This window comes from Prionailurus bengalensis, chromosome D1 (genome assembly GCF_016509475.1).
Source record: "Prionailurus bengalensis isolate Pbe53 chromosome D1, Fcat_Pben_1.1_paternal_pri, whole genome shotgun sequence".
NCBI classification, from domain to species: Eukaryota; Metazoa; Chordata; class Mammalia; order Carnivora; family Felidae; genus Prionailurus; species Prionailurus bengalensis.
The window spans coordinates 103,880,491-103,897,590 of NC_057346.1; the positions used below are offsets into that span (position 1 = coordinate 103,880,491).

At 43.8% G+C, this 17,100-nt stretch overlaps 1 protein-coding gene across 1 annotated transcript; it reads left to right on the forward strand.

Annotated features, from left to right (window-relative positions):
* The first annotated feature begins 795 nt into the window (after positions 1–795).
* CNTF (ciliary neurotrophic factor) lies at positions 796–7,216 on the forward strand. Its single transcript, XM_043581205.1, has 2 exons — positions 796–1,441; positions 2,654–7,216. Exons 1-2 carry the CDS (start codon positions 1,328–1,330, stop codon positions 3,140–3,142), a joined length of 603 nt encoding a protein of 200 aa, XP_043437140.1. The 5' UTR covers positions 796–1,327; the 3' UTR covers positions 3,143–7,216.
* The last annotated feature ends 9,884 nt before the right edge of the window (positions 7,217–17,100 follow it).

Genomic DNA, 17,100 nt, shown 5'->3' on the forward strand with positions numbered 1-17,100 from the left:
TATGACAGCACCCACTTCTCACTTTTCTCCCTTCTTACTCTCACTTATTGTTTACTTACGGAAGTTTGCACCTGAGGTGTGGGTTTCAGTGTAGAGGCAACGTCTATGCTATGAAACAGTGGGAGCTAATTGATTGATTCAGGGATGACACTTGCAGCTCTTGGGTCAGTAAGTATCATCCTCTAACCTACGGAGTTAAATGCAATAGAAGAACAACTCTGCACATGCTGTTAAACTCTTTTGCCCTCATTTCAAAGCCCAGCTTATTCTCTTATCTTGTTGAGAAGCAGTGTGGTGTGACTGGGCTAAGGAAGAAAAAGAAAAGCATGTTGTCACTTGAGACTGCCTTAGAAATGTTACCCAGTCAGGGTTGGGTGTTTCCTGTCCTTTGGAAGAAAACAGGCCTAAACAGTCCCTTCCTCATTCTGTAGCTATGAGGAAGGCACCATGATCGAGGTTAGAGATGCTTACTTTGCTGATTTTTGAGTGTAAATTAAACTAACTTTAGATACATAATGAAGTGATACAAATGAAAAGATGCTGTATTTTTAAGGGACCTGTTTCACATAAACTTTGTTTCTTAACAGATGTGAAAAACCTAAAGAATGAAATTGGAAAGTCAATGAGAGAAACAGCTGTAAAATCAGAGACCTATATTGAAATTTTGTGCCTGCTTTCTGGGTTTTGTGTACATTATTTACTTTCTTTAAGCCTCAATTTCGTATGTAAAATGGGGAAATTAATATTTATCTCATAGAATTATTCCATAGGTCGAATAAAGGCTTTAAAGCCTTTAGCACAGTGTCTGGTCCAGAGTAGCTGCTTAATCAGTGGCGGTTGTATTTATAGTAATAACTTAATATTCTTGAACACTTTAACAGGCCAAAAAAAGGAAAGAAAGAGGAGGACATGGGGAATACAAAGGAGGGTAATAATAAAATTAAATGATTATATGTATATAATACAGATCACATTAGGCAGGGGTGTCATGAGGATTAGTGTGATAGTGACCTTGTTGCTAAGTGCAAAAGCAAAACAATGACATAAAAACAAGTAGGCTAGGCACTGAGTGGAGGAGAGAGATGGAGGCAGACACTGCAGGAAAAAAAGCTGATTAAAAAGGGGCCTTTGATTCCACAGGCACAAAAATCCACAGCCAGGAATTTGCTGCCACCTCTGAGTCAGGCAGGGGGTGGGGGTGGGGTGCACAATCCCATTAGTACAGAATGCCCAGTGGATTTAGTCTGAGAGTCACATTTCTTATTTGGACCAGTGTAGACAGAAGCAAACCCAGCTCACTTGTTTCCTGGGACATTTGAGTTAGGGGATGGCTTTCGCAGAGCACTCATCGCTGACCCCTCACCGCCGGGACCTCTGTAGCCGCTCTATCTGGCTAGCAAGGAAGATTCGTTCAGATCTGACTGCTCTTATGGAATCTTATGTAAGTTGCCTATTTTGCTGTTGTCTGTTTTCACTTCATCTCCTCTGATGGAGCCCGTTACCACCATGTCTGTCCCAGCCCCCATTGCCAATCGTGAAGGCCCTCCTCATATAGTCATTCATAGATTGGGCCGTCATTTGACATGGTTCTTCATGGTTCCTTCCCTTAAGGAAACTCCTGTGACCTTATTTTCTTCTCTAGGCTATTTAGGAGACATGCTCTTTGAATAAGAAAATATACATGGGGTTCTGGGTAGGATTGGCTGTATGTCTTGGAGGCTGTTCCTAATTTGATCGCCTACAGTCTGAATTCTACCAGAATAGATTAGCCGTGGGCCCTCTAAGTATGGGTTCTTCGTATACATCGTTCTGAATTTTTGCACTGTGTAAAGAGTGAGGTGTATAGGATTGAGAGAAGAGCAGCACAGATCCAAAGAATTTCTCCTAGCCACCCACTTTTTTGTAATTTATACCAAGTCTCCCTGTGTCTAAATAGAATAGTCACCTACACTGTCAAAAGGATCCCCTAGAAAATTCACTGGGAGTTCCAGACTGGTTTTCTGATAGAAGGAGATCCCCATCGGTGTCCATCTAAGGCCTATAGGAACACTGAAGGCCCTGTGAGAGTTCTGAATATAGATTCGTACAGCCTCACCAGTTAGAAATCAGACTCTGAGATAACAAAGAGTCTGATTTTTTTTTTTTTTTAAACAAATTCCCACTGAATTCTCTTAAAGGATTGTCCTCACCATTGAGAGTGGACAATGGAAGAGACGGGGTTAGAAGAATTCTGCAGTGGGTTAATTCTAGGGCTTCATAGATGTACCCAGTGTTTTTAAGTATGTTTAAATTACTTAAATCTCCAATATGATTTAAAATACTCCAGTTTCCAGGAGGCAGTTTGAAGTGGGAAGGAAGCATTCTAGACCAGTGGTTTTCAACCTTTAGAACCCAATGAAAACTGCAGATTCTCCCACAAAAACTGAACAGGTAGTCAAAACAGTATGTATAATTTCAGAGACAATAAGGTCTTCCTAAAGTCCCATCATTGGATCTCAAATAAAGAGTTCCTTTTGTAGATTTGTTATTTTCTTTACAATCTGGATCCTTTTTGACCAGGAAGATGAAAAAGATTTTACATGAGATTTAGGGATGAAATAAAAATGTTGGGATAATTACAGAAGATATGATGTTTTTATGTATCCTTGGCCAGATGAAGCATCAGGGCCTGAACGAGAACATAAACCTGGACTCTGTGGATGGTGTGCCAGTGGCAAGCACTGATCGATGGAGTGAGCTGACTGAGGCAGAACGACTCCAAGACAACCTCCAAGCTTATCGTGCCTTCCATGTTATGTTGGGCAGGCTTTTAGAAGACCAACAGGTACATTTTACTCCAGCTGAAGGGGACTTCCATCAAGCAATACATACCCTTCTACTCCAAGTTGCTGCCTTTGCTTACCAACTGGAGGAATTAATGATGCTCCTGGAACACAAGATCCCCCCCAATGAGGCTGATGGGATGCCTACCGTTGTTGGAGATGGTGGTCTCTTTGAGAAGAAGCTGTGGGGCCTGAAGGTGTTGCGAGAGCTTTCACAGTGGACAGTTAGATCCATTCGTGACCTTCGAGTCATTTCTTCTCATCAGACTGGGATTCCAGCACACGGGAGCCATTATATTACTAATGACAAGAAAATATAGCAGTTTTCCCTCTTCTCTCCCCCTTCCTTTTCTAGTGGAATATACACAGTTCCCTGAGGCCTCACTTTCCCATTCTTAAGTTTTGAAAGTTTTCTAACCTTTTAAGACCACAGGCATTTTCATCAAGTATGGTTGGAGACATGGACAAATGGGCATAAGGTTTATTGTGGAGAGTGTGTGTGTGTGTGTGTGTGTGTTTTGGACCATAAGGGAGTGGGGACAAGGGCAACATCCTTCCACTTTAGTGCTCTAACCTTTTCTACCCACTAAGTTAACCTTACAAGTATTTAACAGTCTCACAGGATAAATGTATGTTTAACTTTAGTCCTAGATGACTTTTCTGAGAAGACTGAAACAGTGAATGAAAAATCATGGACTCTACTAGCCAATTCAAACTCACAGATAATAAAAATAGTAACTAACGTTTATGGAGTATGTACTGTATTGTAACAGTACGCCAGGGGCTCTGTGTGTAATTTCCACAACTCTGTTGAGGGAGGTAGTGTTCTCCCCTCTTGGCAGATGAGAAAACAGGGTCACAGAAATTACAACTTGTTCAACGTTACCCACCTAGCAAATGGCACGCTTCAGTTTGAACTCAGATCTTTCTCACTCTAAAGCCTATGTGCCCTTCACTTTAGAGGCCTAATTATGAACTTCTTTCACTGCACCTCTGTGTCACGAGGGTTGGAAAATTGACCCATATAGTCTATCCCTAGCACTGGAAAAACAATCCCCATTATGTGTCCTGATGTTACTAGAACAAAATTTGCATGAAGGGCAGTATTTGTTGCCCATGCCTAGCTAAGAAGAGAGCACTGGAGATGTTAAGATTCGGTTTGGGGAAAAGATTAGGCCCACCAGACTTGTGAAATTAGGAAGCTCCAGGCTGCTTTAGAGTGCCCACAAATGTTTTTGAGTTTTGGATTGGGCACAACTCGTACTAGGTTACCTCACATTTATTGTAATCAGCAATGTGGCGACATAGGCACTGTAAGCCAAGCATTCATGCACAATGGTTGGAATACTACTCAGGTTAAAATGTCACAAAACTCCTTTTACCACACATTCTCTGGACTTAGTCATGAGGAGAGGGTGAGGCCCACTCTGTTCCAAGTAGGAATGCCAGCGATACTGAAGCAATATACAGCAAAGCCTCCATGCTTCACAAGAAAGGGGCAGGGCATTGTGTTCAATGTTCTTGAGAGAAACACTGTATGAAAGACCCCAACTAGTAAATGTGGGCATTAATGGAAAAGGTCATTTGCGGTCAGGCGTACGAACCAGTGCTGCAGTGTAAACCCAGAAGTTCTCAGGTGTGACGTTATTTTATGCTACCAGTTAAAGTCACCATCGTGGATGGGGGACCCAAATCAGTTTAGTTTACTTACTGTGCTCTTAAGTGAACCATGAGTCAGAGAGGGCTAACCGCATAGGTTGCATGAGATTGGGATGGGGTGACTTAGCTTTCATCTTTTTCCCACAAGGGTTTGTGTCCACAATTCCACGAGGTCAGTGTTATGAGGACTCTGGGAGAGGCATTGTGGCAATACAGGGCAAGGAAGGCCCTGCTCTGCAATATACATCTGTGGAAATGGCCTTGTATGTGTAGAAGACATCAGTTCTGGTTGGAATTGTGAGGCACGAGGTTAGGGTTAGGGAGTTCTAGGGAGGAGCTCGACGAGGGCCAGAAATAATTTTCTGGAGGAGGGAGGAGTTTGGTTGTATCTCAGAGGGTGGCTGGGTACCAAATAAAGAGAAATCATGAGAAGAGGAAGAGTTGGCTGGCTAGAAGAAAGTGAGGCAGTAATAAACATTTGGGTCCAGCTGCCACTCGAGGTTAATGTTTGGTTTTATTTCATTTGTAATTTTGGTGTATAGGTAGATACTGTCTCAGTAAAAGCATAGAGGCTTACTTCATTTAAGCTTTCTCTGATTTGAACTTTTTCTTCTGCTTAAGAGCAGTATTTCTAATGGATAAAGTACCTGTTTATTAATGTGAAGCTCATAGATTTACCTATGAAGTATTTTAGGCTCTTTCTGTTTAATGGATAAAGATGGGAATACAGTTTCTTACTGGGGAGTAACTGAACACAAACCTGAATCTGAAAGAAGTGGCTCCCAAGTGTTTTGTTTTTATATTCAGCAGATGAGGCAGAGCAGACGTTGGCAGAAGTTTTGGAAATCAAGGGAGCATGACTTAAGCTTTGTTGAGTTACATGTGAGAAATATTTATCTGTAAGAGGCACATTCGAAGTGGCAGAGGGTCCAGGAAAAGTACAAGTACTAACTACTGAATAGGAGAAAAATAGGAAGCTGTGTGAGTCTTGATTAGTAAGCAGCCAAGTCCCCCTGAGTGTACGCCCAGCGTTGTGATAAGAGTTCTGTATCAGTTTCTTCAAAAAAAAACTTGCAGCATGCCTCAAAAGAATTATGGGGAGGGGCACCTGGGTGGCTCAGTTGGTTGAGCGATCGACTTCGGCTCAGGTCATGATCTCACAGTTTGTGAGTTCGAGCCCTGCATCGGGCTCTGTGCTGACAGCTCGGAGCCTGGAGCCGGCTTCAGATTCTCTGTCTCCCCACTCTCTGCCCCTTCCCTGCTCATGCTCTGTCTTCTCTCTCTCTCTCTCTCTCTCTCTCTCTCTCAATAATAAATAAATGTTAAAAAAAAAAATTTTTGTTTTTTAAAAAGAAAGAAGTATGGGGAAAATCCCTAGAAAAATGTAGACAGAATAAGGGAGAAATGAGCACTCAGCTCTAATAACAAAGTCGCAAAAGTGTGTGAATCTGAACGTGTCAACTGTGCATCTTGCTTCTCTGAAATGGACGCGACATTGAAGAAGGGACTGACAACAGGCCTGTGTTCTAGGGGTGTGTCTCAAAATACAGATAGGAATGATGGCAACACTGTGGAAGTATGGTTTTTTTAAGAGTCCAGAACCCAAAAGAGATTTTTGGCCTTTAGGTTTTAGTTCCCTTGTTTTTTAGATCTATATATGGATAGGATCTCTGGGGAATCATATTTTTATAGACATATAAACTATAGTTATATAATATGCAACTATAAGATTTATATAAAATGTATAATGTAATTATATATATATGTAAAGGCATTTGTGTGTGTGTGTGTGTGTGTGTGTGTGTGTGTATATATAGAGTTTAGTTCCTAACCCCTAACTCATATTTTGTAAAGAGGAGTCCTTCTATCCCACAGCCTCTAGAAAAGTCCTTTGTTAGGAGAGAGATTCTGTTTTTCTGAATCGGTAAGGAATTACATGTATGAGAACTGGTAAACTTTGCATTGGTTTAAGAAGGTGATTTGGAAAACACTTGCAAATTGGCACAAACTCACAGGCCAACCATCAAATAAAATTAGCTTTGAAATGATCAGGTTTGAGGGAAGTGAAGGTTTTAATAAAGTCATCGCCTTGGTATTGCTGTTATTTCAGGCTCATGTGGATTAAAGCCCAGTGGATGACTCATTCTTGTGACCACTGGTCAAACAGGCAGAGGACAAGTAAATATTTCAGGGAGACCTACATAGTTCCAAAGTGGTTTAGAATGACTGAATCCTCAGCTCTTCATAAAGTGGCTGAACACCTACTCTCTTAATACTAAGGAGTAACACAGAAATGCAGGAAGCAAAGGGGCTTCCACCAGGGCGATAAAGTGATTGGTGAAGAGGAAAAATAAGTCCAATTTGGGTATCAACTTCGGTCGATTTATGGTATGTGCACGAGTGTTAGTTACTAGGCAGTGTTTAGGCCAAGGCATTTAAGAAGAATGGTGTGGCCTCCTGCCTCAGCCCACCCAAGAACAAACCTCCCGGATGTCGGGCACACTGAAAAAGTGAAAGTGGTAAAACTGTCCTCTTTCCACTCAGAAGCTTCTGTAGAGCCCTGAGGTCTACAGATAAACACAGTAAAAAATACAATTTGATCTTTTGATGAAATGTGCGGGGTGTGCGGTAACATCCATGTGCATGTGATTCTCCTGTTACTTGGATCCATCTATTTTTGGCAGATAGTAAAAGATGCAAGAGCGGCTAACAATAAAGATCTCGCCTCAGCAGGACCACGAGTCGCTTCTTTTATTTCTGTATCTTTGGATGAGCAAGAGGAATTTCAAGTGGTTTCAACATTGGATGAAATTTAATCCTCCCAGCAAGGGCCAGGCTCCGTCGAGCGTGCCGGGTAAATCTCCGTGATGCCAGGCCACCGGGAAAAACTCCCGAGGCCAGTCAGCCTAGAAAAGGCAGATTGCCCCACACCTATCAGCTAGCCTGCAGACGGGGAAGATTTCCTTTTGAATGGTTTAATTTCAACTCTGAACCCCAGTCAAAACCTTTGAAGGACAGAGAAGAACCCTGATTGGCCCGTTTCTAGTCCAGTTTGAAGGTAGACACTTAAGCTGGGAAAAATCACATAGGGCAGAATATGAGACTTAACTAAGAGATGCTGCATTTTTATCTACATGTTCAAGGCAGTGTGAATACTGCCTCATTTACTCGTGCCAGGCAGTTAATCCTCTGAGAGAACATCTCACAAATGAAGGAAACGAGAATGAGCATTAACTTGCCCAGGTCCCTCCCCTAGTACCTGACCGGTGTGGAGTTTTAGTTCTGGCTCCAAGACTCACTCCTCTATCACTGCCGTGGCCACCTAAAAATCGAGGCCATTTTATGTTGAAATCCTCCTCCATCTCTGGATTTCAGATAAAGCCAGCACAAACCTGTGCCAAACCCTGGTAAGTTTCCAAACTTTGAGACAAGTCACTTTTTCTGAGTTTTCTCATTTAAGAAATGGAAGTGGCCACTAACTTCACAGCTTGGTAAATGGTTTAGACAAATGAGTGTCTGAAAGTACTTGTGAATGACATACACACATCAAGTATATTTCATGTCTCACATAGCTTGGGTTCGTGTGAGACCTTCAGCTGAGGAGAGAGGTCTGTTAAGCATCTCAGAGAAACACCAGTTGCTCCCCAGGATCCCATCTGGTCACAGCCTACATGTCCCCCTGTTGTGCCTGTGAACCTTTGGCCAGTAGAGGCTGACCCGGCAGCCAGGAATCCTGCACCTACCTCCCTGAGAGCCCAGACTGGCTGTTCTCCACACCCAGAAGGTGGCTTTCGGAGGAGACGGGGTCAGGCAAGCTCCGGAGCAGCCTGGCAGACACTGCCCAGGATGCGTTAAAGCATGCATTTAGACAGTCACCTGCTACATGCCAGCACCTCCTCTTAACACGGAAAGGAACTCAAAACTTCTCCACCGGACAGCACCACGGGGCCAGAGGTTCAGTAACGTGCCCCGGTGTCGCAGGAGGAAAGCAGAAGAATTAGAGCTACGGCCGAGTGGGGAATTTCCCACCGCCCCGTCATGCTCCTGCACCAGACCAACCTCATCTTGGGAGGCATCTGGTGCCTCTGCGTCCTCTTGCATCCAGCACTCTGGCAACCCTTCCTCTCACAAGCCTTCGGAAACTCTGGGAACAGCAACTCCTAGCCCGGACTTCTCTTGTGACCCTATATGCCATCCCTCCCCTGACAAGGAAAGTGGGACCCAGTCTGAGGTAGTGGTTAAATATGTTATTCCTTCCAGGATGAGCGTCGTCTGAACAAGGGACCCAGGGAGGCTTTTTCAAAATAAATTCCCTGGCTCCGTCAGTTAAGCATCTGACTCTTGGTTTCGTCTCATGTTGTGATCTCATGGTTTGTGAGTCTGAGCCCTGCATCAGGCTCTATGCTGACAGCTCGGAGTCTGGAGCCTGCTTCGGACCGGCCCCTTCCCTGCTTGCTCTCTTTCTCTCTCTCAAAATAAATAAAAATAAACTTTTTTTAAGAGTGTTTTTTAAATAAATACATTTCTGAGGCAGATGTCTTTAGGTCAGACCAACCTGATGCCACACCACTAGGTAAAAGGTTTAAGATGACTTCCTCTTCTCTTGCTTAATTATCCCTGGCTCCTTATCCCCAAAGTTTGGGGTGGGGAGAGAGTTGGAAGTTACACAGACAACTCAGTAGGTCGCTAAAAAAATTACCAACCTGGTTCTAAGCTCCAAAGCTCAGTCTTCCAGCAGTTTCCTGTCCCACTCCCACGAAATGCTTATTGATGCCTACTTTGGACCAGTAATAAGGATACAGAAAGAAATGTTAGTGGTAGTAGCAGACATTCAGTATTTATTTACTCTGCCAGTCATCATTCTAACTGCTTTACGTGCATTAACTCATTTATCCCTCACAAAAAGTCTTTGAGCCGGCCACCCCAAAATGTGCCGCTTTGGCATACTGGTTATTTTAAAGTCACTTAAACAGCCTGTGCAAGGACATTCTGACCCTCTTTTGTCTCCAGAAAGCAGAAAGTAAATCTGGGAAAGGAAGGACTCTCCCTGTACCAGGAGAGAGATATATGCTCATCACCAGAGAGAAGGAATTGAGGGCTGAGAAGTCTGTATACACAAACCATGTTACTTCTTCACTAGTTTACCACCCCAAGCCCTTGATCTTGTCAATTCTTCACAAGTTTGTCTAAAAGGTATAAAAGCTGCCTGCTCTGGTCACTTCTTTGAGTCTCATATTTTTATATGCGTATGTACGAAATTAAGTTTGTCTTTCTCCCGTGAATCCGTCTTTTGTCAATTATTAGACCAGCCAACGAATCTAGAGGGAAGAAGTTTTCTTCCCCTACAGTACAAAGATTTTTATTTTACAACCACAGGAACAGGCACAGCCAGCAGATGGTTCCCTGCCTTGCAGACACTCATGATGTCCTAAGAAAGCAGGCAGACAGCCAATGGGCACAGAAGTCAAGGTGTGGTTAGTAGCACCCTGAGTAGAAAGGAAGAGCTGTAGGAGCCCCAAGGAAGGAAGGAATGTAGAGAACTGCTCCAAAAATGGTGTTTTGGGAGCTAGGCTTTGAAAAATGACTAGGATTTTGGCCTCAGGAAAAAGTAAGGAGAAGTAGGTAAGAACATTCTGGAGAGAAGGGAGAGGCACTAGTCAAGGCTTGGCTGCTGGAAGGTATGTAGCATGCTTGGAAATGTTTACCAGGACTGAGCTCAGGGTTCTCCAAGAACCACAGTAGGAGATGAGACCGGATGAATGAGGTGCTGGCACCTTCAGGAGAGATTCTCTGGAAGGTTCTTCAAGAGGGATGGTGCTAGCATCTACCCTTTGTTTTAGAAAAACAATTCAGAGGGCTCTGTGAGAGCTGTCCTGGGTGTGGAAGTGGCCTGGGGCAGAGGGATCCATTAAGAAGATGCTGTTGTTCTCAAGGTAAGATATGTTTTTGGTTATTCGTGGAAATGTTAAAGGCACCAGGGTACAGAGGTGAACACAATACAACCCCTGATCTTTTAAAATTTGCACTCTGGTTGAGTGCAACGGCTAATATAATTTAGAGAGGGATGAGAATTATATAGGAAATCAAAATTGTATAAAATTAGAGAGGAGGCCATGACAGAACTTCCCAAGGAGTTATTTTCCTGGAAATCTGAATGATGACAGCCAACCACCAAGCGACCTGAGAGGAAGTACCAGGGTCACAGGGAACTACTGAGTGCAAAGCCCCTAGGCAGGAATGAGCTTCCCATTTTCTTGGAACTGAAAGGAGGCCAATGTGGCTGAAACTAGGAGGGCAAGGGAGCAATGCCAGTGTGCAGGCCCTCAGCCAAAGACCAGGAGAAACAAACCTGTGGTCACACGGGTGGCTTTATTACCTGTAACAGCGAGGAAGAATGGACACCATGGGAAGCTATGGGGTATCTCGGTAAGACGGTGTTAGCTCTTATGGTAGGATTTAGGCTTTGGTTGTGTGATTGAAAGAAGGGCCTGAGAAAGCAGAGAGGTTGGCTCTAGCTTGGATGCTATCAGAAAGTGAGGGCAATTCTATGATTGGGTATTTTGTGGGTGGCAGCTTGATTTTGTCTGTGATTAGACAAAAGTATGAAGTGGCTTTGTTTCCCTTATCACGGTCTCCGGGAGCTTTGTGCGAAGTTATTCTTCTATGAGTTTGTTTCAATCAGTTAGGCTCACTGGCTGTGAGCCTCAGACCAGCCTGTGATACACTGAGATCCAGCTGTGAATGTCAGATCAATGCTGTGCATCAGGGGCTACGAGTTTTCTCTCTCACTAGCAGTGAGAGTAAGTGTGGAAAGGGATTTGGAACACAGCAGGTGTATAACCAACTCTGACAGAAGTCAGTGTGTGGTTAGTATTTCCACATAGACAACAGACAGCATCTCCTCCTAGATAAAAATGACCCCAATCATAGAATTACCCTTGCTTTCTGACAGCATCCAATTCAGAGCAAAACTACATTTTACCCTTTCCCAAACTAACTAACCTGAGTCTGAAGCCTATCACAAATCCTTGCTAACATTCCCTTATTGAGGTGTCCCAAAGTCCCCCATGATGTGTTGTCTCCCTCACTGCAACAAGCCAATAAACCCAACTTTGACTACAGGTGTTGTCCTAGGGGTCTTTGGCTAAAGGGCATTGACACTACAGAGAGAAACCATTGGAAATTTTCAAGAAGAAAAGTGACGTGATAGGATTTACATTTTTTAAATGAGTACTCAAGAGTCCCTGTGAGCAGGTGAGTTTATAGGGGCAAGAGTGCAAGCAATAAATAAATAAATAAACAAATAAATAAATAAATCCACAAATGATGGAGAACCTGAATTAAAAGTGACAGTTGATGGACACCAGTCAGAGTGGCTAAAATTAACAACTCAGGCAAACACAGATGTTCATGAGGATGTGGAAAAAGAGGATCTCCTTTGCACAGCTGGTGGGAATGCAAACTGGGGCAGCCACTCTGGAAAACAGTATGGAAGTGCCTCAAAAAATTAAAAATAGAGCTACCCTATGACCCAGCAATTGCCCTACTAGATATTTACTGAAAGGATACAGGTGTGCTATATCAAAGGGGCACATGCACCCCAAAGTTTATAGTAGCACTATTGACAACAGCCAAAGTATGGAAAAAGCCCAAATGTCCATCGATGGATGAATGGATAAAGATTATGTGTGTGTATGTATATATATATATGTGTGTGTGTGTGTGTGTGTGTGTGTGTTGTGTGTATATGTGTGTATGTGTATATACATACACACAACACACACACACACATATATATATACACATACAATGGAGTATTACTCAGCAATCAAAAAGAATGACATCTTGCCATTTGCAACTATGTGGATGGAACTAGAGGGTATTATGCAAGGGAAATTAGTCGGAGAAAGACAACTACATGACTTCACTCATATGAAGAATTTAAGATACTAAACAGATGAACATAAGGGAAGGGAAGCAAAATAATATAAAAACAAGGAGAGGAACAAAACGTAAGAGACCCTTAAATACAGAGAATAAACTGAGGGTTGCTGGAGACGTTAGGGGTCAGGGGAGGGGCTAAATGGGTAAGGGGCATTAAGGAAGACACTTATTGGGATAAGCACTGGGTGTTATATATAGGGGGTGAATCACTGGAATCTACTCTTGGAATCATTGCACTATATGCTAACTAACTTGGATATAAATTTAAGATAAATAAATAAATGTAAAAAAAAGTGACAGTGGATGGAGAAAAGGGGACAACTCTGATGATCATGGCAGAGGAGTTAGCATGGGAAGCTGGAGAGAAGGACTATGAGCTTTAGGAAGAGGAAAGAAGCAAAGAATACCCCCTGCAACCAAGAGGAGAGTGAATAGGCAAGAAACATGGACAGGGGGACAAGTATTGGAGGTAGCATAGGAGAACACAGTCTAGTGTTTAAATATGTTGAGTTGAATGTGGAGCATAGCAATCATGGAAGAAGGAGTGGGGAGGTGAGCACCTGGGAATGAAGTGGATAGGAAGGTTAGGGCTCAACCATAAGGCCCTTGAACATCATGCTAAGGTATTTAGATTTATCCCATAGGCAATGAGGAACCATTCAAGGTTTTATATCAGTGATCCTCAAAGTCAGCATAACAGAAGACCCAAGACCCGAAGGAAGGAAAGACAAGGAAAACCCACCAGGAGATAGGTCAGTTCTTCTGCCTTAGTTCTATAGGGAACTGACAGGGTCCCCTTGTCCAAATCCAAATGCAGAGCAAGCCCCCCCCCCAACCCTCCTGTGACTCTGACAGTCCCCAGAGCTTTTGTCATTCTAAGACATATAAAGAAATCGCTCTGCTTTCCACCTCCCAACTTGGGCAAATTTGCATCTCCTAAGAAGGTTTTCATTATAGCCAGGTTGGAACTAAGATTGAATTTAGCGAAAAAAAATGTATAGAAAAGGCCAAAATTTGGTTTTAAGCTATCTAAAAGTCAAAATAAGGACAGAGACCTCTTTGTTTTACATGACCTGAAGTGTCCTTAAAATAGCAACAACCCAGGGGTGCCTGGGTGGCTCAGTCAGGTGGGCGTCCGACTTCGGCTCAGGCCATGATCTTACAGTTCGTGGGTTCAAGCGCCGCATCGGGCTCTGTGCTGACAGCTCAGAGCCTGGAGCCTGCTTCAGAGTCTGTGTCTCCCTCTCTCTCTGCCCTGCCCCCTCTGGCTCTGTCTCTGTCAAAAATGAATAAATGTTAAAAAAAAAAAAAAAGGTAGCAACAACCCAGTTGTCCAAGAAGAGACTGCTCCAGGAGAAAACATTGTACAGTGTCCAAGGAACAACTTCCTAACAGTCGCCTAGCCGTCTCCATTCTGTCATGGGCTGGGATGGGACTGTGGCAACCTCTCCACTGTTACCCAGAGTCCCAAAAGGGCCTCGGACGCCAAATGGTTGCACCAGGTTGCCACCTCCCCTGCACCCATTCCTTTTATTTTTTGCCTACATGCCTAGGATATTTTGAGACAGTGAAATGTGAGCTTTATTCATGTTTGATCCCATGCCCATTGTTATTCAAACACTTATAATGGTCAAAAAGGGGCTTAAAACTGCTTTGTTAATGAAAAAATACATTTAAGAATCTAAGAGGGGCAGGCAACTTAAAAGGAGTTGATGGGTGGCTCTTATCACTTGGGGCCTCACAGGACCACTTCTTGTTTTCTTTCATTCAGCAAATTTGTAGAGTACCTACCTGGGTGTCCTGGCTGATGCTGAGCTCTGGAAGTAACTACAGTGAGCACACTCTCCCTCCCCCCCATCCAAAGAGCTCATAGTCAGTTTGGATAAAGAACTCGTGCAAAGTGACAAACTCACAGTAACATGCTGCTAAAGAGGTTAAGCAGAGTAAGAGATGATTCTTCCTGGGAGATTGAAGGAGTGTGTGAGGTACGGGAGGAAGGGACAAACAGAAGTGTATTGTCAGGGGAGGTGACATTTGAACACAATCTTGATGGATGAGTACGAATTCATCAGGCAAAGGCACAGCCAGGAATTAACATGAGGTGGGGATCAATGTGTGTAGCAATGGGTGTATAACATGGGGAAAGGCTAGCTGGACATCAGGGTGACAAGATAGGTCAGGGTCCAATGGCAAACCGTCACCTGTAAAAGTGGAATGACATATGTTTAGGTAAACATGTCCCGTGTGATTACTTAACAGCACCTCCTCTGAGCCTCAACAAGAATACAGATTTGGATGATGAATTCTATGGTCACCCTACACACAGGGTGGTCTATTCTGCCCCCCTTCTTTTTTCTCTCAGGCCCCAAACTTCCATTATGCCCTGATCCCCAGCTCATACCTCATTGTGGAGAGGCTCACTTTGGGAGCTCAGTGGGGGGTGGGGAGGCCTATTCAAGGAAATGGATTGAGAACATCAGAAAGGAGCATTCAGTTGCTGTTGAATCCTCCCAGGCCCACGGAACTGAACACATGTGAAAATGTGCCTGGCTGAGACCAAGAGTCCTGTCTCATCCCAGGAGCCTTGCCAGCCCCCTCCCACTTAGAATTTGTGTCCCTCTTTCACTTTCCCATGATGTTTTGTTGGAAGCTCTATGACATTTCCACAGTGAGTAATTTCAGTTGTGTGGGTGTCTGTTCCACTCAGCTGTGAGCCCTGGTGATAGTGTGTCTCCAGCTCACCCCTGCTCACCTCCACACATCACCATCAGAATTATCTGCATGTTGTGTGACAGCTCAGGGTGATATGCCAGGGTGACTGTACTAAGGGATTTCCTTGCATTATCTTGTTTAATCCGTATAACAATTTATGATATCAGTTTCAGAATGATCCCCATTTTATTTATTTATTTTAGTTTTTTTTTTTCAACGTTTTTTACTTATTTTTGGGACAGAGAGAGACAGAGCATGAAGGGGGGGGGGGCAGAGAGAGAGGGAGACACAGAATCGGAAACAGGCTCCAGGCTCCGAGCCATCAGCCCAGAGCCCGATGCGGGGCTCGAACTCACGGACCACGAGATCGTGACCTGGCTGAAGTCGGACGCTTAACCGACTGCGCCACCCAGGTGCCCCAGAATGATCCCCATTTTATAGATAGGATTAGTTCTCAGAGAGGTGAGACAATTTGGCCATGGTCACAAGCAGGAGCAGTGGGACTTGAACTCATGTCTGTCCGATTTGGTTCTGGGGCTCCACTTTTATTTTTTATTTTTTATTTTTTTTATTTTTTTTAATGTTTATTTATTTTTGAGACAGAGAGAGACAGAGCATGAATGGTGGAAGGGCAGGGAAAGAGGGAGACACAGAATCGGAAGCAGGCTCCAGGCTCTGAGCCATCAGCCCAGAGCCTGACGCGGGGCTTGAACTCACGGACCGCGAGATCGTGACCCGGGTGAAGTCGGACGCTTAACTGACTAAACCACCCAGGCGTGGGGCTCCACTTTTAAAGCAGTGGCAAATCAGACCCCATAGTGTTCGTGCCATAGATTGATTGATTGATTGATTTGTTTATTTTGAGAGAGCATGTGCATGTGCATGAGTGGGGGAGGGGCAGAGAGAGAGAGAGAGAGAGAGAGAGAGAGAGAGAGAGAATCCCAAGCAGGTTCTTTGCTGTCAGCACAGAGCCCAATGGAGGGCTCCAACTCACGAACTGTGGGACCATGACCTGGGCCAAAATCAAGAGTCAGACACTTAACTGAGACACCCAGGTGCCCCAGTGTCATAGATTTAAATTTAGAAAGCCTGGGCTATTCCATAATGCTTTGTATTCACTAGCTCATTTAGACTTTTCAAGTAACATGGGAATTTAATGTGCTAACTCCATTTTATGGAGGACCAAACTGAGGCACAGAGGAATTACTAGGAGCTGATATTTGAACCAGACCAAACCCGTAGCTTTACTGCTATACTCAGCAGCAGTTTCCTATAAAATCTACTTAACTTCTCTGAGCCTCAGTTTCCTCTCCGGTAAAATAGGGATATTCCCAGTGCTTACCTAAAGTCATTTTTCAAGGAATTAAATGAAATAACCGTTACAAAGGGTAAAGTCTAAATACTCAGTAGGTACAGGGCATTAGCATTTGAGGTATTGGAGTCACAGGACTTTGGGCAAGTCACTTACCTTCTCTGAGTCCCAGTCTCCTCATATGAGAATTACTTACCAACCTTAGGGTTTGTGAAGATAAAGTGAAATGCTATTAGAAAGGTACTTTTCACATAGAGAAAATCTCTAAAAATGGTAGTGATCACAAGTCCAGAGAAGGCACAGGAGAGGCAACAGTAAGTCAGTCCTTAGCTATCACCTCCAATGTGCACACACCAGGCCAACAGGAGAGATGATCTTAAAATCCCCAGTGTTATTTGGATTTCAGTTGCTTCTTCCTCTTAGGATTTGGGGTCTACACCAATACTATCGCATCAGTATCCAGATATCTTTCCATTTGTAGCTTGAGCAGTTGAAATACCAAGAAGTAAAATGACTCTCTTAGGGTTACCCAAGTCAGGGAAGTGGGGTGTTGCCAACCGGGTGAGGCCATACTTCCCGACTACCAGCACCGGGAGTCTCTCCATGTGCCTTCAGAATTGGCTCTAAAAATTCACATCCCAAGGAGCCATT

Bases quoted from the DNA above. Each gene is read 5' to 3' on its own strand.
- CNTF (XM_043581205.1), top strand. From the start codon at position 1,328: ATGGCTTTCGCAGAGCACTCATCGCTGACCCCTCACCGCCGGGACCTC. The intron at 1,442-2,653 runs GTAAGTTGCCTA...ATCCTTGGCCAG, and splicing joins CTGCTCTTATGGAATCTTAT to ATGAAGCATCAGGGCCTGAA.